This window comes from Scyliorhinus torazame, chromosome 11 (genome assembly GCF_047496885.1).
Source record: "Scyliorhinus torazame isolate Kashiwa2021f chromosome 11, sScyTor2.1, whole genome shotgun sequence".
NCBI lineage: Eukaryota > Metazoa > Chordata > Chondrichthyes > Carcharhiniformes > Scyliorhinidae > Scyliorhinus > Scyliorhinus torazame.
In genome coordinates, this window is record NC_092717.1 from 109,679,177 (window position 1) to 109,704,444 (window position 25,268).

General features: G+C 47.5%; 1 protein-coding gene across 3 annotated transcripts in view; it reads right to left on the reverse strand.

The window, feature by feature from the left end:
- The window catches only part of c11h8orf34 (chromosome 11 C8orf34 homolog), a 701,484-nt gene that overhangs the window by 12,579 nt on the left and 663,637 nt on the right, over nt 1-25,268 (reverse strand). For all 3 annotated transcript variants that reach the window (XM_072467615.1, XM_072467614.1, XM_072467616.1), the window contains exon 13: nt 10,772-10,865. In XM_072467615.1, coding sequence (XP_072323716.1) covers nt 10,772-10,865 — 94 coding nt within the window. The remainder of the gene's footprint in view (nt 1-10,771; nt 10,866-25,268) is intronic.

Sequence of the window (25,268 nt, forward strand, 5' to 3'; positions counted from 1 at the left end):
AAACAACGTCCAAAAGACAAAAGAAACACCTTTTAACAGAAGCACATTAGGTTTACATTTACTACTGAGAACATTTATAATTATGAATTCACCAAATGATCAAGAGATAGTCTTTTCATGGCAGAGAGATCAACAATACACCTGCTCTGTCTGGCTTCAGCTCCAACACTGAAAACGAAACTAAAACATACCCTGCAGCAAACAGCCTAAAACAAAAGCAAAAAGCTGACAGACAGCCCAGCTCCACCCACTCTCTGACATCACTGCAGTAGTAAACACCCATTTCTTAAAGGTACTCTCACTACAGATATTTATATACACACCCATTTATAAACACCCATTTCTTAAAGGTACTCTCACATGACAGTGGGTTTCCTCCGGGTGCTCTGATTTCCTCCCACAGTCCAAAGACGTGCAGGTTATGTGGATTGGCCATGATAAATTTCCCTTAGTGACCAAAAAAAAAGGTTAGGAGGGGTTATTGGGTTATGGGGATAGGGTGGAATTGAGGGCTTAAGTGGGTCGGTGCAGACTCGATGGGCTGAATGGCCTCCTTCTGCACTGTATGTTCTGTGGCCAATCCATTTCATCTGCACATCTTTGGACTTTGGGAGGAAACCAGAGCACCCGGAGGAAATCCACGCAAACACGGGGAGAAAGTGCAAACTCATCCAATGTTGGGATCGAACCTGGGTCCCTGGCGATGTGAGGTAGCAGTGCTACCCACTGTGCCACCGTGCCATCCCTCTTTTTAGTATTTCCCTCTTGTAGGCTAGACCAGGTCAGGAGGATATGTTTCATTCCATCAAGCAGGCATTCGCAGACCACGTATCAGTTTCAAGGTATTCACTAATGTGGGAATAAAAGTAATACCTTACTTTAGCGAATGAAATATGATGGCAGCCATTCTTAAATTGGCACAACTCCATACTGCGGTACTTGAGGTAACTGGAAAGCAGACACCAAACTATCAGCAGCAGGTAGAAGTTTTACAAAGGTAAGTCATTGTAAAGTAGTGAATGAAGGTGATGAACACCTCTGGAGATAAGAGGTGCATGCAGTAGTCCGAGCAACTCACCTGGAGACAATAAGGTTGTGACTTCTCGGGTAAATTCCAGTCTTGCTTTGCTAATCCAGGTTAGGTATTTGATGATATGTTAGAACAATAGAACCATAGGAGGCCATTCAGCTCATCGAGTCTGCATCTACGCTTGAAAAAGAGTGCCCTACCTAGGCCCACTCTCCCAGCCTATCCCTGTAACCCTGCCTAACCTGCACATCCCTGGACACTAAGAGGTAATTTCAGCATGACCAATCCACCTAACCTGAACATCCCTGGACACTAAGAGGTAATTTCAGCATGACCAATCCATCTAACCTGCTCATCATGTATTGACTCACGTGGGGTGATGTTTGTAATAAATATTTTGAATCTTGAGATGTGGATAAGCTGGCATTACTGACTGCTGGAACTCACAATGGGACAATTTGTTGCACACTATGGGCTACAAACCCTGTTAGCATGAAAATTGGAGCTAAGCTGCCACCTTCTGTCATATCACTGCTGAAAATCCACAGCTTTTCTGCAGCACTGAAAGTGTTGGTTTTATTTAGAATAACCTAGTTAAGTGAAGAAACAATGATACCAATGGAAACAAAGTACATGCCAGGATAAGCACTGACCATGACGTGGATACGTGTGCTCCTTGATGATACTTCCACATCTTAACATGAAACTTGCTGAGGAACAATTCTGTCAAGTAATTAAAATAAGAATAAGAATAAATATGTGTTGAATTGTAGAACTGTGACTTCCAGTGGTGACATGTAGAAGGGGGTCACATGGAAGGTAGCTCCCACTTAAGTCATTGGTTTTTGGCCCTTTTCACCCAGTTTCCGGGGGTAATTGGTGAACAGATTCATCCCAGTTGAGAGCTTTTCACAAGAGGATGTCAAAAAATGCAAGAAAGAATATTGGGAAGAAAGGTGTGAGCGGTAGCCCCCCTGAGGAGCTGAGTAAAGTGCAGAGTCTGCTGAGTTCGACGGTGGTGGAGTCTAGCTCATCAGATGGGGCCATAGCTATTACGGTGGACAAGCTGACGGATAGTGGCTGTCAAATTTGAAAAGCAATTCGGTAAGCATTTCGCAAAGGAGATGATGGGACAGCACGGTAGCATAGTGGTTAGCACAATTGCTTCACAGCTCCGGGGTCCAAGGTTCGATTCAGGTCACTGTCTGTGCGGAGTCTGCAAGTTCTCCCTTTGTGTGCGTGAGTTGTCTCCGGGTACTCCGGTTTCCTCCCACAGTCCAAAGATGTGCAGGTTAGATGGATTGGCCATGCTAAATTGCCCTTAGTGTCCAAAATTGCCCTTAGTTTTGGGTGGGGTTACTGGGTTATGGGGATAGGGTGGAGGTGTGGGCTTGGGAGGGTGCTCTTTCCAAGAGCCAGTGCAGACTCAATGGGCCGAATGGCCTCTTTCTGCACTGCAAATTCTATGATTCTATGACCCTCAAGAAGTCAGTTGGGATGCATTGGTCCCAATAAAGAAGGCCCTGGTGAAGACCTCGGAGACAGTGTATGAGCATGATGGGGATGGAGTAGTCACTGTCACAACACAGTGACCAGTTGGCCTCACTGGATGCCGACCTGCGGAGTGCGGAGGAAAGGAACAAGGGCCTGAGGGCTTAGGTCGAGGAACTGGAAAATAGGTTGAGGCGGCAGAACATCAGGATCGTGGGTTTGCAGGGTCCGAGGCCGACTGAATATTTTGCATTGATGTTTACAAAGTTGATGGGGGAGGAGGAGCAGGTCCCCGCCCACCCTCCATCGAGCTGGATAGGGTGCTAGCCACAGGCGAATGAGCCACCACGAGCGGTGATAGTTTTCACAGCTATCAGATGGAGGAAAGGGTCCTGAAGTGGGCCAAGGAGAATCGGGAGGTGCGGTGGGAAGGCAGCAGCATTTGTATAAATCAGGATAGCCGTGGGAGAATTGGCCTGGAGGCATGCGACCTTTAGCAGGGCGCAATCAGTGCTTTATAAGAGTGGCATGAATTTAGGTGTGGTGTACCCAGCAAGGCTGAGAGTCACGAATAATTCCCAAAACCATTTCTTCAATACGGCGGAGGCTTTTATTGAAGCTCAAGCACTTGGACCGAACTGAGGGGGTTTGAATGAGACTTTGCTGGTGGTTGGGACGGGTTTGTATTTCTTCTTTTGTTGTTTGTTGGGCTCTGGCGGGAGGGCTACCTCACTAGCATGCTGATGCTGGCTAGTGAACAGGAGTGAGGTGGGGGGAGGGGCTGCAGATGGCTAGACCTGTTTAGGTAGGTTTCGATGAGCCCAGAAGGTGTGAATGGTGAGAGAAAGGGGATGGAGGAGAGAGGCGCTCGTTCGGGAGGAAGTTGCTGGGGGATTTCTGGGGTAGGGGAGGGGGAGGGGTATATTGCTGATGGTGATTGGGGGGATTATTCTTTGTTCCATCCGCTGGGTGGGGCTGGTGCCATCTTGGGTGGGCTCTGGTTTCTGGAATATGGGAGATGGTGGGGATAATCCCTTCCAGTGGAAATGGCTGATTTGAGGGGGGGTGAGAGATCCCTGATTCGATTAGTTACGTGGAAAATGCGGGGTTTGGGGGGCCCAGTAAAGCATGTGAGAGTTTTCTCTCATTTGAAGAGCCTGAGGGCGGATGTGCTGCTTTTGCAGGAGGCCCACTTGCGAGTGAGGGACCAGATTAGGCTCCGTAAGGATTCGGTGAGTTAGGTGTTCCACTCGGGCTTTGGCAGCTGGGCCCGGGGGGGTCGGGGGGGGGGATACTGATTAATAAAAGAGTTTGGTTTCAGATGGGGAAAGGGAAAGCGAACCAGAGTGGTAGGTATGCCATCATTACAAGAACGTTGGACGGTAAGTTGGTGATTCTGGTGAGTATGTATGCTCCAAATTGGGATGATGTAGCGCTCATGAAGAGGATAATGGCTGACATGCCAGTCACGCACACGCACCAGTTGATTTTGGGGGGAGATTTGAATTGTGTTTTGAATCTTAAATTGGATCGGTCTAAGCCAAAGTTGTTGGCCCCTTCGGCCTAGCAAAGGTACTGAAGGCGTTTATAAAGGTGATGTGTGGAAAGGATCTGTGGGTGGGTTTTGCATCCTGAGGGTAGGGAATACTCCTTTTTTTCTCTGGTGCATAACGTGTATTCCCATATTGACTATGTCATGATGAGGAGGTCTCGCTCCTGATGGATGTAGGGCCGATTCAGCAGCCGGAGAGAAATTTGCATGTAGGACTGTTGGTGGATTCGGGATTTTGTGTGAAGATGGCAAGGGAGATTGATGAGTCTGTGGGGTTTAGTAAAAGTGGGGAGATTTTGCCCTTCTTGTGGGAAACCCTGAAGGCGGTGATGAGAGGGGAGATAATCTTACCTAAGGCGCAGGTGGACAGGGAGGCAAGGGAGGAACGTAATAGGTTGGTGCATGAAATTTTGGAATTAAGGTGGAACTTTTTTGAGTGACTCTACTCCAGAACTCCTGGCTGGTGGGAAGAAGCTGCAGATACAGTTTGACTTATTATCTGCTTTCAAAGTTAGGTGCATTTCAGTATCTACAGTTTCACAATCTCGCGAAAAAGGTCTTTACGACGTTCCCTGTGTTGCCGCCATCCTCGTTGTTGGAGAGGGTTTTGTCACTTGCAAGGATGGAGGGTGGAATACCCTGGGGATTTATGGAAGGGTTATGGCGGAGGACGTAGTATCAGTGAGGGGGTCAAGGCCGAGTTGGGGTTGGAATTGGTGAATGGGATGTGGTGTGAGGCTCTGGGGAGGGTGAATGCTACGTCTTTGCGTAAGAGAGTAGGGTTGATACAGTTGAAGGTAGTAGATAACGCCAATTTGATAAGGTCAAGGATGAGTAGGTTGTTTGCGGGAATGGAGGATAAGTGTGAGCATTCTGGGAGGGGTCCGGCTAACCATGTGCACATGTTCTGGTCGTGTCCTAAGCTCGGAGGTTCCGGGTCTCCTTCTTTAGCACCATGCTGGTGACTCTGCAAATGGAACTGAAGCCCTGTCCCTTGGGGGCCATATTTGGGGTGTCAGACCTGCCGGAGCTTCAGATGTGGGCGGGAGCCGGTGTTCTGACCTTCCCCTCGCTGATTGCTCAAAGGCGGCTGCTGCTGAGGTGGAGATCAGCTTCTCCGCCCAGTGCCTCAGTATGGCTGGGGGAATCTTATGGAGTTTTTGTATCTCGAGAAAGTCAACTACTCCATGAGGGGGACAATTGAGGAGTTTGACCGGAGATGGCAGTGTTTATTCTGTACTTTAAAGAGCTGGTCACCGTTAGTTGCTAGGGAGGGGGAGGGAGGCAGGGGAGGAGGGAGTTGGGGTTTCTTTTGTTGAGGGTAGTTGCTTGAGGGGGGGAGGGTAGCTGCGGGGTGGGGGGGGGCAAGGTTCTGGGTTGTTTGTTATGATTTTATTGTTATATATAATATTGAAAATATTGAATAAAAATATATTTTAAAAAATAATTGTTAACTATTTTTGAAGCGAAAATGGGCCTGTGGAATGTTTATAACAAGGTGGGTGGGGGGTTGCTGGTGGGGAGTGATCCAGGAATCAAAATAGCTAAGAACCCCTGCCGTAAAGGCCATTAGTGGACCAAATAGTTGTTTTATCATCACTATTACTGATGGTTGTTTTGTTCAGATTTAATTAAGTATTTGGATTTAAATTCCATAACTGCCATAAAGGGATTTAAATTCTTGACTCTGAATCATTTGTCCAGCCTCCTGAATCACCAACTCTGTAGTATAACCTGTGCTACTGTACCGATTTCCTGTCCATCCTTGGTTTTGATTTGATACAACTGAATGATTTGCTTGGCCATTTCAGAGCGCAGTTTAATAGCCAAGCACATGTGCGATGGGAATCATACATAGGCCAGACCTGATAAGACATTGGCCAGGATTTTCCTTCCCCTGCATGGCGGATGCAGAGAGCCAGTTAAAAAGTCCATTGACTTCCGCAGAACCGAATGATTCCACCGGTGGGTGAGGCCAGAAAATCCCACTCATTGAGATTCCCTACTTGAAGGACATTAGGGAACTCATTTCTTTTTGATACCAGTTCATTTCCATATTTATTCTAACTGAATTCAAATTCTCAAATTGTCCCCAGGAAAGAACCATGGTGGGATCTGAATGCAAATTCATCTGGATTATTGGTTATGAAACATGACGATTAGGAGGTCTTGTGGTGTAGTGAGAAGCTCTGGGTTTGAGTCCCACCCTAGGACTTGATGGCCAAAGAAGGTGTGTTCAGAACACGGTCAAGCAGGTTGAGTGTGCCAACCTTCAAATCCTTCCAACATGCCAATGGCTGGTGGTAAGAGCAGGAGAGACTCCTGGTGAGCCACGCTTGATGCGGAGCGGCATCCCTCGAGCTATAAGCCCTGGCGACAGATTAGCGACCTGTCCTGGGATTACGAGCTATGGAAACAGACAAAAGTCTGCCTTAGTGCACCACTAGGTGTGGGTAGAGAATTAGAATTGGAACCTGACCCTATCTGTTGTGATGTGGACATTTGTCAACGGTCATCTGAAAATCCAAGAAACTATATCATAAGAACTTGCACTACCTACTTTATTTGTACTTGGAATTGAGTGATCTGACAGTGGCATTTCAAGGGACTGCTGCAGACCTCAGAAATAGATAAATAAAATGTTTCTGTCGAAATGTATGTGGGGCCAAGAGAAGCATGAACAGACAAGCCATCCCGTGTGAACCGCTTCCCACAATTTCCTCCCCCCTTTTAAGTCCTACACCTGGCTTGGCTCCACATTGGAGGTTCCAGATTTTACCACCCCCTACACCTTCCCGTTGCCCCTTCCCCCCTACAAAACCTACAGTTGCCCTTCAGTACTGGTCCTAATGTCACATCTCACCCGACATGTGGAAATCCGGCCTCAAAACAGATCTGGCTGCCAAAGAACTTTGGATGGGGCAGTGAGAGAGCTCCACCCAACCAGCCCAAAATCTATTCAAAGTGAACATCATCCTCAGTGCATTAGGCAGCACCTTGTACCATGTTTGTTAGCTGAGATGCTGTTGTTACTTGTCCATTAATAATGAGTAGGTACATTATTCACTGTATTACCCTTTCTTTTCACTGGGTGTCTGTAATGCGTTTCTCTTATTAACCCAGTGTTCTTATTTGCTTTAGCTCTAGCTTATGTGCATCTTTTCCCCATTTCCTTTCAACTTCTTTGAAATCCTAACTCTTTTGGACATATGCTCCCCTGATAGTTTTTCTATATTTCCTGAACATGAATACATATTGAATTCATTTTGATCTTATGAGTTGAACCATATTTCCACAAACCACATGACATTATGGGCACTGATTTTCATGGCTCTCTACATGATGCTGGACAGGCACAATGCACTCAGGTGCACTGCACATGTTTAGGCCTAGTTGCAGCTGATTATTTTGTCCAATTTCATGGACATGGCCCAAAGCACATCTGCTATAGGGTTGCCGCCTGGAAAGACATATTACCTCAAAAGAGCAAAACAAAATGGAGCACAGCTGCAGCTGTACATCCAGCTATCAATCTCAGGGCATTCTGGTTTCTGTTCCTCAACAGGAAAAAACACCCTGATGTTGCTGCATATAAGGGACGTGGCCTCACTTGTGACCCCACTCAACGTCTGCACATCTTGGGAAAGAAATCAGATACATAGGTGTGTTGCTCATTTAACATCCCTTTCCTAGCAGGACTCATAAGGCTGGAGCCCAGGCCTCCTCAGCCAAAGGAACCTAACTCCACAGTCTTGACAGAAAACAGGAGAGTGCTTAGCCATTCTTTGCTCCTCCTGTTCCCATGGACTCCATCAGTCACTTAATCCAATATCTTTATCTTTTCCATTTTCATTCCCTGGGTGCAAGTGTCAGCAGCAATAAGTTCCCTCTCCTCCGCACTCCCGAATGGCTTTAATTCCCTTGTTACACAGACGATGAGCTGATGGCCTATTATGCTTATAAGTTGATTCTGGGAATTACAGCACGATCAATGGACTAATTCACTGTTGGGCGGAAATCACCCTTATCCAGAGTTACTTCAGCCTAAAAGGCAGACAAAAGGAATATGCTCAAGTCTTGTGCTGTTTTGTATTACCCAGATGTGTGTTTCAGGCATTTGGATTGATGTTCACCTCCATGAAGAGAGTGGCCACCTACATGGCGAATCAGACACGACAGGCAACCAAATGCATACTTGCTCTGTGCAATGAGTTGCAGACTCAATCTATCACTTTAAATAGGATGGGGGAAAGTCTCGCCTTCATTGCTCACTACCTCATCGAAGTGCAGAAAACCGTTTCCAGCTCTTGACTAGCAGGGAATTGCAGGTACACCATGAGAGGAAAGAAGGAGAACATGGAAGTGGGGTTTCTTCTCAATGAATCATGCCCTTTATCTCATGTTTCCATTGTCCAGTCATTGAACTGGACAAGAATGGCATGACCAGAGTAGAAGACAAGTAATGAGATAGAGGAAATTCTGACTGATATTATTTGTGATTTGGAGACAGCATGGTGGTTACAGTTGATTCAACATTGTTGTTCCATAAGGTTTCACAGTCTGAGGTTAGCTGAATCTTGGCTGGATGAGTCTGGCAGCTGGGTGAGCAACTACAAGAACCCTGGATCGAACAGGCTACTGCTGCCACTGTTGCCACTTCTCCTTTTCATCTGCCCCCTTCCATGAGGATACAGACCAGTCATGACCGTCCCCATCCTGCTGTGCCAGTCCTTTCTGTCACACAATTTTGTACAAGATACATGTCCACAACAATTCTGGACATTCCTGCTGGTACAAAATGAAGGATGTCCCAGCTCTGTCCGGGCACCTGAATCACATCTTCAGCTTGCTCTCTGACCACTTTAGTGCTCATATTGCTCCAGTTGTCTTTTCTCTTTGGATCAGTGGTTGGGCCCTTCACAGGTGCCATCATCCACGTCCTCAGAGGTTAACCTTGTCTCCAAAGAGGCAGCCGCTCATTCTGTATAAAGGTGCAAAGACTGGGGCATCATGTGACTCGTAAAAGTTGAGCCTGTGACATGGTGCATTTACACTTGCTAGGAGCGACATACATTCGTGTGCAGATGCCCGTTCTGTGCAAACAGAAGGGAGGTGTTTGTGTCTTGTAACTTTTTAATTACCCAGAAGCCTGGAGAGCCTACACATCCTCATTGCTTTCTCCAATGGCAGTGCCTCGGCCAATCAGAATCGGCTTTCCAACCAATCAGCACCCCTTTTCTCCTGTCAAATAAATTGTTGTGATCATTTGAAATTTGGCATTCTTGCGTTGCGTTTGTCCGGATGAATGCAAGATGAAAAGCTTCAGCCGCATCTCTCTCTTTTCAGCAACATTTAATTCTGTCACCAGTCATTTGGGAGAGCCCCATTTCTGCATTAGCAATGGCCAAGCATTCTGCTACCTTCTGCCTATCAAGCTTTCTCCCGCCATTCAGAACGATCATGACTGATCTTGGGCTTCAACTCGTTTTCCAATTGCTCCCAGTATCCCTTGATCCCCTGAGAGATTAAAAATCTGTCTGCCCCAATGATGCAGCATCCACAACCCTCTGGAATTTCAAAGGTTCATAACCCTTTGAGTGAAGAAATGTCTCCTCATCTCATGATTGACTCCTCCTCCTGAGGCTGTACATCTGTGTTCTAGATTCGTGAGCCACAGGAAACATTTACCCTGTCAAACTCTTTCAGAGTTTTATACATTTAGTGAAGTAAAAATTCTGCCCTTTGTGTGGAATAGGAAATAGGCAGCAGAATTTTGGATGAGCTGAATGTGTAGGGATTGGCAGACAGTCAAAAAGCATCGGAATAATCCAGTCTGGAGGTGACAGAGTACCTATGAACCTGCTGGAGATAGTAAGATACATCTCCAATTACTGACTGCTTTTCTGAACGCCTCAGGTTGTCTTGACAAAGGCAGGTATGTCTATCCTTGCTGCTATAGTGACTGATTTTCAACATCATCATTCACCAGGTAAGATAATCCTCTATATCCCTCGGCAGTGAATGTCGATAAATCTCAATGATAAAGACATACTTACTGAAGAGTTAGATTCCTTTTTAGATTCTGTACGAACAATATTCGCCCTGAGTTAGAACTCAGGCATTATATCATGCAGGAAATGCTAAAGCATAAGTATCTCAAAACATTGACATAAATGTTACTGATTTCCCTCACCTCATTTCAAAACTGCTTCCATTCAAAATGGTTCAACAATTGACAAGTGCTCCTACTGCTCTGTAGTCTGCCTATCCTAACATTGTGGGGGGATTCCACAGCACCAGCTACAATGGAGAACATATACGAGCTCACACAAATACAGCTGCTTAACAGTAATAATTGTGACTTTCATTAACTGCCTGCAGGCTCTCCTCATTGCCTAAAGAAGGTTCATACAGCCCAGCAGTGAGAGACCTGAGTTGCACCAAATCAACAGTCTGTAAGGGCATGCAATAAAAATGGGGATTTAGCTGAAGGCTTAACACTTTTTGCCATTAGTGCTATAGGTCTGGTAGTGCAGGCAAATGTCAACTTCTGAAGTGATGCTCCAAGCCACGCGAAGCAGGTGTGCTCCATCATTTTTATTAGACAGCTGCCATCAACGTTGGGACCTCCACTGGCAGTAATATAAAGAGCATAAACCTTCCCTTGTGTGCCAGAACTCTGTGAAGTATGTACTCACATTTGTCCGGACCTGGATCCACAACTTCACTGTCGGTATCACTTGGTAATGTCCATGGCTGACGAGTAACTAATAGCTGTTGAAAAGATGCATCCTAGAAAAAAATTAAAATATATTTTTGAACTTATGCATCTATTAATATTAAAACATGATCAAAATGATCAGACTATCTTTTAATTTTAATTGTATTAAACAACTGTAGCCATGGGAAATGTATTTATATAACTATTACTCTGGTTTACTAGTCAAGTGACAATACCACTACGCCGCCACTCCCCGCAATAGGCAAGATAATCCCCTCAATTGGCTCATTAACTGTCAACGGGCACATTGTGGAACTGCACCTACAGCTGTCGAACAAAATATCACACATTGGGACATTGAAATGCGTGCCTGATGTCATTAGGTGTTATTTTATATGCTTCCAGGTTGGGCATATGCCCATCCAGAACACATAGAATTCTGCCCATGGAATGGTTTTCAAAAAGTGCAATTTATTAAGTGATAGAGAAAACACGTGACCCTGAGATAACGTAAAATTTATTTCACTTTCCTCACTCTACTACCGTGCTTTGGTGCAGCTCTGACATGTGCAGCAGGGGCAGAGGCAGCCTGCTGACTGCTATGTCCTGATGCCTGCGATGATCTTGCTGGACATCCTCTGGTGGTCTGAGCCCTGGAGGTGTCTGGCCTCATAAGGGCAGAAGCACCCTTGGCAGCTTGCGCTGCTGTAGTTAGTGTGGGCATAGGCAGGGGACTCTGAGCATTTCAATGTCCCAATGTGTGATATTTTGTTCAGCAGCTGTAGGTGCAGTTCCACAATGTGCCCATTGACAGTTAATGAGCCAATTGAGGGGATTATCTTGCCTATTGTGGGGAGGCAATGGCATAGTGATATTGTCACTGGACTAGTAAACCAGAGACTCAGAGTAATGCTCTCGGCATCCAGGTTTAAATCACGCCACTGCAGATGGTGAAATGTTAATTTAATAAAATTCTGGAATTAAAAGTCGAATGATGACCAGGAAGTCATTGTCAACTGTCGTGAAAACCATCTGGTTCACTAATGTTCTTTAGAGAAGGAAATCTGCTGTCCTTACCCAGTCTGGCCTACATGTGACTCCAGACACACAACAACATGGTTGACTCTGAACAGCCCCCTCAAGGGCACATAGGGATGGGCAATAAATCCTGGCACAGCCTGCAACGTCCATGTCCCATGAACAAATTTTTTTAAATTCCCAAATATTACGCTGCCCATGCGACTTTTAGGTAGTCACATGTGCAGACTGGGAAGGCGGGAAATCTGTTTTCCAATGATTCTTCATTCCCAGCGGGAAGGAGTATGGGCGCCTCAATCTGAAGGTCCCTTCAGATTTAGGGCAAATTCCTCTCTGGGCCCTGGGAATTCCAGTCCGATTCGCACCCCTAGCCTACCCCCCTACCCCAACCCCCTATACCATGGTCATTCCTCCTCCTGACTCCGCAGGGTATCTCCAACCATCCCACTAATGGGGCCTCAGGGGACTTACCTTGGGAATGGTCCTGGCACTTAGTTCCAGGCAGAACACAGCAGACCTCTTCTGGCCAATGCAGCACTGTACCTGGAGGGGTTGGAGGGCTGTTAACCAATCAGATTGGCCATAGGTTTTCCAAGGCAAACCTCCTTCCGAGGTCAAATGGAAGTTCCGCTCACTGCTAATCAACACTTAATTAAGCATGAAATGATTGTGGGCTTCTGAGAGTCACCGGCAGCATGTTACACACCAATTCTCAGGTGGCAAGCCAACTTAAAAATTCTACCCCTTGGGTATGTGAATGTAATGGTCAGATGATAGCATTTTGGTTTGGATCTTTGCAATCCTCTTATTCCCAAGTTCAGCCTTCTTCATACTCACTGTCCCCTTTTAAGATTAACAGTCATGTGATGTCAATCTCAGAACAACGTGATACCAGACACTTGCCTGTTGTCAGGGAGATGTGTGCAATCCTTTATTCAGAGTTTATGATGGGTGAGTTCTCAACCCTTAGTCCTCAAGGGATAGCAATAGCTGAGAATATGGGACTCTCTGCACATCTGGGTTGCCTAACTGATGGTGGGGCTGGATTCTCTGCCACCGGTAGAGGTAGTTCCTGATGCGGTGGGGAATCAAACGTTGGAGGAAAAATGGGAACGGCGCCCTCCAATGTTCCGGTCCACTGTTCATGCCCATGCCAGCGGGAGAATGCAAATATGACAAATTGATCCATTTGCATCCTATTAACGAGCTGGGCATTGAATTCTTGATGCCTCAATGATTCTTTGGTCCTCTGGGCTGGGATTTGCATGGCCGAGGATTGGTGCAGGTATTTCCCAGCGTGGCGCTGGGGCGCTGGGCCATGAAAGAATCTTCAAGGTGTGTCCCCCAAAAGCCCTTTGGAGGGGCCCCTCCCCCCACAATGCAAATCATGCGCAACTTGGCACTGAAGAGGTACCCAGTTAGCACTGCATGAGTGCCAGGTTGGCACTGCTAGGGGATAATAATAATAATCTTCATTAGTGTCACAAGTAGGCTTACATTAACACTGCAACGACGTTACTGTGAAAATCTCCTTGTCGCCACACTACAGTGTCTGTTAGGGTACACTGAGGGAGAATTCAGAATGTCCAATTACCTAACAAGGACGTCTTTCGGGACTTGTGGGAGGAACACGCCGCGCCCGAAGGAAACCCACGTAGACACGGGGAGGACGTGCAGACTCCACAGACAGTGGCCCAAGCTGGGAATCGAACCTGGGCCCCTGGTGCTGTGAAGCAACAGTGATAAAAAGGGGGAAATGAAGGGTGAGGGGATGAAGGCGGGGTCTGAATGTAGGGGCCAGAAAAGGGAGGGACTAAAAGGGGCAGGGCCCAAAAGGTGTGGGGGGCGGGGGCAGGTATGCACACTTGGGGGAGGGGGGCCATGCCCCAATGCCTACCAGGATGAATGGGTGTGGGACCAGATCACCCTCATGTCTGGGTTGTTTGGGGGTGGTGGTGGTGGGTCATGCATACTTTAATGATGGAGGGGTGAGGTTGTCCCTCCGGGGTCGAGGGTTGGGTGTGTTGCCCATGTCTGTGGCGGATCGTGATGCCCGTGAGTCGGGGATGTGGGGACCCTCAACCTCACGTTGAGATCTGAGCACCCTTTAAAAATGGTGTCCGATCTCTGAGGAACGGGTCTTGACAGCGCCTTTAGTTCCCCACTCCAGAAAAAATTCCAAGTGCGGGAATTTTCAGTGAGAAACTCCGCAGGCTCAAAAAAAACTTAAATGTGTGCGAATACCAGCCTGGATCGTGCCCAAACACCCAATGGGAATCACCCGCCAAACCTGTCCAAAATGACACTTTATTACTTTTTGGGAGAACGAGCCCACTGACCATGCCACCTGCCAGCAGGAGGTGCATCCCGCCATTAACCCATCATTGGGAGAACTGCAGCATGATTTTACGCTGGTGGGTTTCTGACTTTTCGACTCCTGCCTGATTCACCGCCCCCGCCCATCAATAAACCCGCTGTGGGAAGGGTGGGAGAATTCCATCCATAATGTCTAATGTTTGATGTGAATCTGTGATGGATGGCACTGGCTGAACAAGCCCAAGTGTGCTAAGAATGACACTAACAACCTAGATTATGTGCCAAAGTCCTGGAGTGTGACTTGAAAGTAAAGTCTTCTGAAACAATGACAGGAGAGCTAACCCTGTACCCACTTTTGCCCCATATTCATGCTGGAGATCAGTTGATTGTACTAGAATTACAATTCTACATTTCTTGAAACATACTCAGTAGTCATGGACACTTTATCATGCAAATGAGCAATACATAATTTTGCATTTCATTTCAAAATGTATTTCACTATTTTTTAAAAAAATCTCATAATTGCTATCTTGCAATTAAAACGTCCTTAAATAAACCCGAAATGTATTGACTGGAGAGACTGGTTGGCATTGTGAATTAGCAATTGAACAGTGAGCTCTGGTACTTGTACTTAAGACCAACCCAAACAAGTTAGCTAAAAGTCTTCTACAATCTACTGACTGTAAAGGCCCAACATGAAAAGCAACATCCACAGCCAGTTTTCAGTATCTATAAATCTTCCATGGTTTGGCACAATTCAATAATAAATTGTCAACATTGTTCGCATTAGGGGGTTGATGTGGGAAGCTGACAAAATTACATTGGAAAAGTACTGGTGGTTCTGCAGTTTAGAATTAATAACAACAAAAACTTATATTTATATACAACCTTTAATAATAATCGCTTATTGTCACAAGTATGCTTCAATGAAGTTACTGTGAAAATCCCCTAGTCGCCACATTCCGGCGCCTGTTCAGGGAGGCCGGTACGGGAATTGAATCCACGCTGCTGGCATTGTTCTGCAGTACAAGCCAGCTATTTAGCCCACTGTGCTAAACCAGCCCCAAGCCAGTAATCGAACCTGGGACCCTTTAACTTAATAGAATGCCGCAAAGTGCTTCACATGTGGATTATGAAACAAAATATGATACTGAGCAATATAAGGAGATATTAAGGGCAAATGGCCAACAGCCTGATCAACAAGGTAGGTTTCAAGGGGTGTCTTGAAGGGGTCAGTGAGGAATAGGGAGGGTCTAGGTAACTGAAGGCATGGCCACCAATAGTGGAGTGATTAAAATCGAGAATGTTCAAGAGGCCAGGATTAGGGCAATGCAGATATCTTGAAGGGACGTGCGACTGGTGGAGATTACAGAGATAATAGGGTTGAGACCATAGAGGGACTTGAAAACAAGAATGAAAAAGACCATGGGACTTGTGCGAGGAAACCAGAGCAGCTGGAGGAAACCCACGCAGACACGTGCAGACTCCGCACAGAGATTCAAGGCGGGAATCGAACCTGGGACCCTGGTGCTGTGAAGCAACAGTACTAACTGTGCTCCCGTGCACTACATTTATTTCTATTGATTTCCTTGTCACACCATCTTAAAGTGTTCTTCATACCTGAAAATGTTCCTTTAATTACAGCCTTAGGTGCTTTAACCCCACAGAAAGCCTTGCATGGTATGAAATTGTGGTCACACCTGATCCTTTAGCATAAAGTTCAAGATAGCTATGATCCTAACAGACACTGTCATGGAGTTGGTCTATAGGTTGCATTGCAGTATGTGTCATAAAACATTAAGCGTGTCCATTGTAAAGTTCACTTGACATGTGAAAGTAGGAGCAACACTGCCTACAGGTTCTGGAGTGAGTTGCCTCATTCTGCTTCTAGCAACCCCTGACCAGTCTGCCAGTTCTCAGTTGGACGCCTGCTTTATGCAAAGAGGAAAAGTATGAAGGTATGTCTCTAAAAATGAGTCAAACTGGAAACAAAACATAACTCAAGAATCAAACCATAGGGCAGCACGGTGGCACAGTGGTTAGCATTGCTCCCTACGGCGCTGGGGACCTGGGTTTGAATCCCGGCCCTGGGTCACTGTCCGTGTGGAGTTTGCACGTTGTCTGCGTGGGTTTCACCCCCACAACCCAAAGATGTGCAAGTTAGGTGGATTGGCCACGCTAAATTGCACCTTAATTGGAAAAAATAATTGGGTACTCTAAATTTATATTTTTGAAAAAACATAAAATACTGGAATTTCTTCAGCAAATCTTTCAGTATTTGAAGAGGCAGACCAATGTTTGGGTGGAGACCTTTTTAGAGAATAAAAAGTAGTTGCGCTCCTCAGATACTGGGTACGATTCTCCCAAAAGGGATCAAAGTCCTCTAGCGAGCGCGTTTAGCTGCGTGTTTCCTGGCGCTCGCAGTGCGATAAACACGTGACTCATGTTGAATAAGGGGCCTAAACGGGCAACGCATGGCCGAGGCTGCACATAGCCTCGTTTTGTACAGAGGGAGCTCCGCTCGGCTGAACTCCCCAGTGTAGCGAGAGATGGCGTCCCGATCTCCGAGGCCTTCGAAAAGATCGCCGACCTCCCCCCTCTACCCCCCACCCCCACAGCCCAAATGCACTATGGGAAGGCCCCTGCCCCCCCCGCCCGATCAAGTTCATTTTTGAGTTCCCATTGTCTATTACAATGGACAGCCAGGAGCAGAATATCTAACTTGGAGAGAGAAATTTTAACCTGCCAAGGTGGGTGAGTTTCCAACTAGTGGGCAAATGGAAACAGCTGGAAGTGTCGGGTTGCACTGGCAGGTACTTGCTGACTTCTGCCTTTAACCTGAGTGCAATCTGCATAACCTGGAAAACCTCCATGAGTCTGCTATTGTAAAGTGCTCATCAGCTGCTTCTATTACCCATTTTCTGAATGTAACTCTGCATGCATAGGTGGCCCAAGTTTCTTGGAACTTACCAGGGAAAACAAGACAAGAGGGCAGCTGAGATCTAATATCTACTAGCCTAGGTGAAAGACTTTTAAAAAATTCCTTCATGGGATGTTCACTTCACGAGATTCTTTCACTTGGTAGGCCCATCCCTACTTGCCCTTGAGAAGGTAGTGGTGAGCTGTCTTCTTGAACTGCTGAAGTCCATGTGGTGTCGATAGCACCCACAGTGCTGTTAGGGGCGCATTTCCAGGATTTTGATCCATTGACAGTGTAGGAACACTAATGTAGTTCCAGCTGGTATGTGGTTTGGTGGGGAACTTGGGTAGTGGTCCAATGCATCTACAGTCCTTACCCTTCTAGGTGGGAAAGTTCACGGGTTGGAAGGTGCTGTCAAGGGAGCCTTAGTGAGTTTTGCTTCAAGGGCTTGGTTTGAGAGTGTGCTTTCACTGATTGAAGGTTATTTCTGTCAGCTTGATGTTTTCTCACCTTTGATCTGTACTTTTGGGTTTAAGACCAGCATAGGACCTAGATCTACAGTTCTACCTTGAGGAACAAGAGGATCAGCAGTAGCAGCAATATCAGCAACAGCAGGAGCAGCACCAGTCAGATCTACTCCACAGGATAGAGGGATGAACATGGAGCTCCAGCTCACATGGACGATACCCTCAACGTTAGGTGTAAAGACAGAGGATAAGCCTTCCCGGACATGAATGAGAACCAGTACCTTTTGGAGGCTCAAAGTTTCAATCAAGTAGATCAGGTGAGCATGCATTATCTTTTTTTTAAATAATATTTTATTAAGGTATTTGAAAATTTTTATAACAGTAACATAAACAATGACATCAACATGGTAAAATAAACATTCCCCCCCCCCCCCCCCCCCCAGCCCAATCTTCGCGCACCTCAACCATACAACAACAATCCGCCCGCCGCTACCAGGGAGGCAAAGGCCAAGACGTCGGCTGCTTTCACCCCCTGAACTCCTAGATCGCCCGACACTCCAAAGATCACTACCTCCGGACTCGGCACCACCTGTGTTCTTAGCACCATGGACATTGCCTTAGCAAAACCCTGCCAAAACCCTCTAAGCTTCAGACATGCCCAAAACATGTGGACATGATTTGCTGGGCTTCCCGCGCACCTCGCACACCTATCCTCAACCCCAAAGAACTTACTCATCTTAGCCACTGTCATGTGTGCCCGGTGGACTACCTTAAATTGTATCAGGCTAAGCCTGGCGCATGATGAGGAGGTATTAACCCTGCTTAGGGCATCCGCCCATTGCCCCGCCTCTATCTCTCCTCCTCGCTCGTCCTCCCACTTGCCCGTTAGCTCCTCCACCGGAGTTTCCTCCGCCTCCGAAATCTCCTGGTAAATATCCGATACCTTCCCTTCTCCAACCCAGGTACTGGAAACTACTCTATCCTGTACCCCCATGGTGGCAGCAGCGGAAAGGCCGACACCTGTTTTCTCAGGAAGTCTCGCACCTGCAAATACCTAAAACCCTTCCCTGCTGGAAATTTAAATTTATCCTCCAAAGCTTTCAAGCTGGGAAAGCTCCCGTCTATAAATAGATCCCCTTTCCTTCTAATTCCTGCCCTCTGCAAACTCCGGAACCCGTCATCTAGCCTACCCGGTACAAACCTGTGGTTATTATAAATCGGGGTCCAAATCGATGCTCCCTCCACTCTCTTATATCTCCTACACTGCCCCCAGACCCTCAGAGCCGCCACTACCACCGGACTTGTGGAGTATCGGGCCTGCGCGAACGGCAGAGGTGCCGTTACCAATGCTCCCAGACTGGTGTCTTTACATGACGCCGCCTCCATTCACTCCCATGCCGACCCCTCCCCCACTACCCACTTCCTAATCATGACTATATTAGCCGCCCAGTAGTAATTGCATAAGTTCGGCAGAGCCGATCCACCATCCCCCGACTGCGCTCCAGCAACACTTTCTTCACTCGCGGGGTTTTACTCGCCCACACAAAGCCCAAAATAACCTTATTCACCCGCTTGAAAAAGGCCTTTGGGATAAAGATGGGGAGGCACTGAAAGACAAACTGAAATCTGGGAGGACTGTCATTTTCACGGTCTGTACCCTCCCCGCCAGTGATAGCGGGAGCATGTCCCATCTCTTAAAGTCCCCTTCAATTAGTTCTACCAACCGGGATAGGTTTAACTTGTGTAGTTGTGTAGTACCTCCCATTCCTGAGCCACCTAGATTCCCAGATATCAAAAGCTCTTTCCTATCATTCTAAGCGGCAGCTCTCCAAGTCTCTCCTGCCCTCTTGCCTGGATGGCAAACATCTCACTTTTCCCTATGTTCAATTTATACCCTGAAAAATTGTCAAATTCCCCCAAGATTCGCATGACTTCCCCCATTCCCTCCAACGGGTCCTAAATGTACAAGAGCAGGTCGCCTGCATAGAGCGAGACCCGGTGCTCCATCCCCCCCCCCCCCCGACCCCACCCCCCGCTTGAACCAGCCCTTTCCAGTTCCTAGAAGCTCTTAACGCCATGGCCATTGGCTCTATGGCCAGAGCAAACAGTAATGGGGAGAGGGGCCACCCTTGCCACGTTCCTCGGTGTAGTTCAAAATACCCTGACCTCAGCCGGTTCATACGCACACTCGCTACTGGTGCCTGATAGAGCAACCGCACACAGTCAATAAAGCCCTCACCAAACCCAAACCTTCCCAGCGCCTCCCACAGGTAATTCCACTCCACCTGATCAAAAGCCTTCTCCGCATCCATCGCTACCACCACCTCCTCTCCTTCTGAGGGTATCATAATAACATTTAGAAGCCTTCGAACATTGGCCTTGAGTTGCCTGTCCTTAACATATCCCGTCTGGTCTTCCCCTATCACCCTTGGGACATAGTCCTCTATCCTTGTGTCCAGTATCTTAGCCAGCAATTTGGCATCCACATTCAGGAGAGAAATTGGACTGTATGACCCGCATTGCTCCGGATCCTTCTCCCGTTTCAGGAGCAATGAAATCGAGGCCTGTGACATTGAAAAAAAAATGAAATGAAAATAAAAATGGCTTATTATCACAAGTAGGCTTCAAATTAAGTTACTGTGAAAAGCCCCTAGTCGCCACATTCCGGCGCCTGTTCGGGGAGGCTGGTACGGGAATTGAACCGTGCTGCTGGCCTGCCTTGGTCTGCTTTCAAAGCCAGCGATTTAGCCCTGTGCTAAAGGGAGGACTCCCTTCCCTCTTGCTTCGTTAAATGACCTGACCAGCAGTGGGCTCAATATCTCTGAAAACTTCTTATAGAATTCCACCAGGTAGCCGTCAGGCCCCAGGGCCTTGCCCGACTGCATGCCCTCCAGCCCCTTGATTATTTCCTCAATCTCAATTGGGGCACCCAGCCCCTCCACCAGGTCCTCCTCCACCCTCGGGAACCTCAACTGATCCAGAAATTGCCTCATCCCCTCCACCCCAGCCGGGGGTTCCGACTCATATAATTTGATGAGTTTAAGGACCTCGTTCATCCCCGCTGGGTCCAGGACAGTATTCCCGTCTCTTCTCTTTACTTTACCCATCTCCCTGGCCGCCTCTCTTTTCCTGAGCTGGTGCGCCAACATTCTGCTTGTCTTTTCCCCGTACTCATAGATCGCCCCCCTTGCCTTCCTCAATTGTTCCACTGCTTTCCCTGTGGTCAACAGCCCAAACTCCACCTGTGACCTCTGCCGCTCCCTCAGTAACCCCGCGTCCGGGCCTCCGAGTAACTCCTGTCCATCTGGAGTATCTCCTCTACTAATCCATCTCTCTCAGCGTGTTCCACCTTTTCTCTGTGGGCCCGTATCAAGATTAATTCTCCTCTGACTACTGCCTTCAAAGCATCCCAGACTGTCGCTGCAGAGACCGCCCCCATATCATTTCTTTCCAGGTAGTTCTGGATGGACTTGTTAACCCGCCCACAGATCGCTTCGTCCGCTAGCAACCCCACATCCAGTCCCCACAGCGGGCCCACACTAACCCGTAGATCCACCCAGTGCAGGGCATGATCCGACACTGCGATTGCCGAGTACTCAGTATCCACCACCCCCGGTATTAGCGCCCTGCTCAGAACAAAAAAGTCGATGTGAGAGTATACCTTGTGGACATGTGAAAAACAGGAAAACTCCAATTTTTACACCCCGAAAAATTGCAAACCTCCATGGGTCTACTCCCCCCATCTGTTCCATAAAACCCTTCAATTCCTTTGCCGCAGCCGACCTCCTCCCTGTCCTGGATTTTGACCGGTTCAATTCCGGGTCAATGACTGTGTTGAAGTCCCCTCCCATGATCAGGTTATGTGACTCTAAGTCTGGGATCTAACCTAACACCCGCCTCATAAATTCCACGTTGTCCCAATTCGGAGCATATATGTTCACAAGTACCACTTGCACCCCCTCCACCTTCACACTCACCATTATGTACCTACCCCCCTTGTCTGACACGATTCTCCCTGCCTCGAATGCCACTCGTTTGCTGATCAAGATCGTTACCCCCCTGGTCTTTGAGTCCAGTCCTGAGTGGAACACTTGGCCAACCCACCCCTTCCTCAATCTCGTCCGGTCTGTAACCTTTAGGTGTGTCTCTTGTAGCATTGCCACGTCCGCCTTCAGTTCCCTCAAATGTGCGAATACGCGGGCCCTCTTGACCGGCCCATTCAGTCCTCTCGCGTTCCATGTGATCAGCTCTCGCGTTCCATGTGACCAACCACTCCCCCCCTGCTGACTAGCCATTACCCTTTTTAGGCCAGCCTCGAGCTCGTGCCCTCTGCTTCCTCGAGTCCCCACTCGGGCTGTCGCCGTTCCCGACCTCCCATTTGTCCCCTCATAACAGTTCCTCCCCTGTCAGCAAAGCAGCCCCCCCCCCCCCCCCCCCCCAGCAGCAACACAAAAAACCGAATCCCCCAAGTCAAGCTCCAGCTTAACACCTGTCCACCCCACACTGCGCTTCCGAGAGTCAGCTGACCCATGCTGACTCGATAGCTCCCGCCCCTGGCACCAAGCAGTCTGTCTCCCTATTGTACTCTCCTCTCACATGAATAAACATTTTAAAAGCATCACATTCCCCAGTAAACAAACAACAGAAAAAACAGTGAAGAAACAGTCACTTTAGAAAAATAGTCACCCAAAAAGCAGAACTAAATTCAAAGCCCATCCCCCCCTCTAACAAGGTCCTGCAAGACAGATCAACCTTTAACCATCCACACAGCCCATTATTTCACATAGAGCTACTTTAATTCATACAATCCAGCACCACAGATCGCTGCCACAGTACTTCTCCAAGGCTTAACTGTCTTTTAATTCGCCTCCAGCTTCATTTCTTTAATAAAGGTCTATACTTCGTCTGGCGTTTCAAAGTAGAAGTCCCGTTCCTCATGTGTGATCCACAGACGGGCTGGGTACAGCATCCCGAACTTCACCCCCTTTTTAAAGAGGGTCGTTTTGCCCGATTGAACCCAGCTCACCTCTTGGCCAAATCCGCTCCCAGGTCCTGAAAAATGCGCAACTCACAGTTCTCCCACTTGCTGCTCCGTTCTTTCTTGCCCCACCGCAGAACTTGTTCCTTGTCCATGAAACGGTGAAAACGTACCATCGTGGCCCTCGGCGGCTCGTTCGCTCTGGGCTTCCTCATGAGGGCTCTGTGCGCTCTGTCCAATTCCAGGGCACGAGGGAATGCCCCAGCCCCCATCAACTTCTCCAACATGTCCGTTCCATAGCCCCTCACATCTGATCCCTCTCTGCCTTCAGGGAGGCCAACAATTCTGAGATTCTGCCTCCTGAACCTATTCTCCAGGTCCTCCAGCTTCTCCTGCATTCTTTTCTGGCGGTCGTTCACCATCCCCACCTTGCTTTCCAGCACGGTTATATACTCCTCGTGGAGCATGCATTATCAATGATGGTCAAAGTTACCACAGCTCATAATTTCTTTGCCTCTGGCTTCTCACAGAGATTTGCGAGTGACATTTGTAGAATCTCATAATCTGTTACGAACAAGGTGACTGATGCCATGTTTACCAAGGCCAGCACCTATGTATACTTTGCAAAGATCCAGGGAATCATTAACTGAACTTGTGTGGCTATCAGTGGTCCCCCAGATTACCCAAGAGACCTCATCAACAGAAATGGATCCCATTCCATCAATGTTCAAATTCAACCACCAAAGTATCATAAGAACATAAGAACTAGGAGCAGGAGTAGGCCATCTGGCCCCTCGAGCCTGCTCCGCCATTCAATGAGATCATGGCTGATCTTTTGTGGACTCAGCCCCACTTTCCGGCCCGAACACCATAACCCTTAATCCCTTTATTCTTCAAAAAACTATCTATCTTTATCTTAAAAACATTTAATGAAGGAGCCTCAAATGCTTCACTGGGCAAGGAATCCAATTGATTCACAACCCTTTGGGTGAAGCAGTTCCTCCTAAACTCAGTCCTAAATCTACTTCCCCTTATTTTGAGGCTATGCCCCCTAGTTCTGCTTTCACCCGCCAGTGGAAACAACCTGTCCGCATCTATCCTATCTATTCCCGACATAATTTTATATGTTTCTATAAGATCCCCCCGCATCCTTCGAAATTCCAACAAGTACAGTCCCAGTCTACTCAACCTCTCTTCGTAATCCAACCCCTTCAGCTCTGGGATTAACCTAGTGAATCTCCTCTGTACACCCTCCAGCGCCAGTACGTCCTTTCTCAGTTAAGGAAACCAAAACTGAACACAATACTCCAGGTTTGGCCTCACTAACACCTTATACAATTGCAGCATAACCTCCCTAGTCTTAAACTCCATCCCTCTAGCGATGAAGGACAAAACTCCATTTGCCTTCTTAATCACCTGTTGCCCCTGTAAACCAACTTTCTGCGACTCATGCACTAGCACACTCAGGTCTCTCTGCACAGCAGCATGTTTTAGTATGTTATCATTTAAATAATAATCCCTTTTGCTATTATCCCTACCAAAATGGATAACCTCACATTTGTCAACATTGTATTCCATCTGCCAGACCCTAGCCCATTCACTTAACCTATCCCAAATCCCTCTGCAGACATCCGGTATCCTCTGCACTTTTTGCTTTACCACTCATCTTAGTGTCGTCTGCAAACTTGGACACATTGCACTTGGTCCCCAACTCCAAATCATCTATGAAGTATGTTTATACAAGATTTCCAGGGAGCTGCCTGATGTATTCATCCTGTGCTTGTCAAACCCCCCCAGAGATATTCAAATCTCAAAGCAGTTACTTTGGAGACACTGGGTACCTTCCAAAGGCATAGCTGATGATACAGGTGAAAAGTCCAAACACTGACACCAAGGAGTGTATGATCAGATGTCATTTAAGCACCAGAGTTGCAATTGAGCAGGCAATCTGAAAGCTGAATTTGTGATTCAGGTGCCCAGACATATCTGGAGGCACTCTTCAATGTGCATCAGCATTGGTATTCAGAATGATAGTGTCATGAATCATCTTGCACAACATTGCACAGCAGTGGAGCTTCAGAAGGAAGATGATGATGAGACTTTGCCTATTTGGAGGAGCATGAAGTGGTGAGGGCACCAGTAGCACATAGCTGCCAGCGATGCCTGAGATAGCCTGGTTCATGAACAGTTCAGTTAAACTGAGGTGATGCAATCATCTGACACACAAATACCACACTGTGAAACACTTGTACCTTTGGAGGCTCAGAGTTTCTATCAAGTAGACCAGGTGAGCATGCTCAACTGCAGGTAGCTATTATTGAACTAACTTTGTTTGCACCTCCCCCAGGGGCAGTGCCAGGGTACTTCCCAGTCACGGTCCTCTTTGTGGTGATATGCCTGTAAGCAATATTGTAGATGGCAGTATAGACCCACCATGCTGTCTCGAGACAGTGGTCATGCGACAAGGCACTCAGATATAAGTGCAGGCACATCCGGTGATCGGGAGATGGTTATAAGACATACATGAGGAAAGTCGTGCCTAGGGTTAGTTCCAGGGCAGCACGGTAGCATTGTGGATAGCACAATTGCTTCACAGCTCCAGGGTCCCAGGTTCGATTCCGGTTTGGGTCACTGTCTGTGCGGAGTCTGCACGTCCTCCCCGTGTGTGCGTGGGTTTCCTCCGGGTGCTCCGGTTTCCTCCCACAGTCCAAAGATGTGCAGGTTAGGTGGATTGGCCGTGATAAATTGCCCTTAG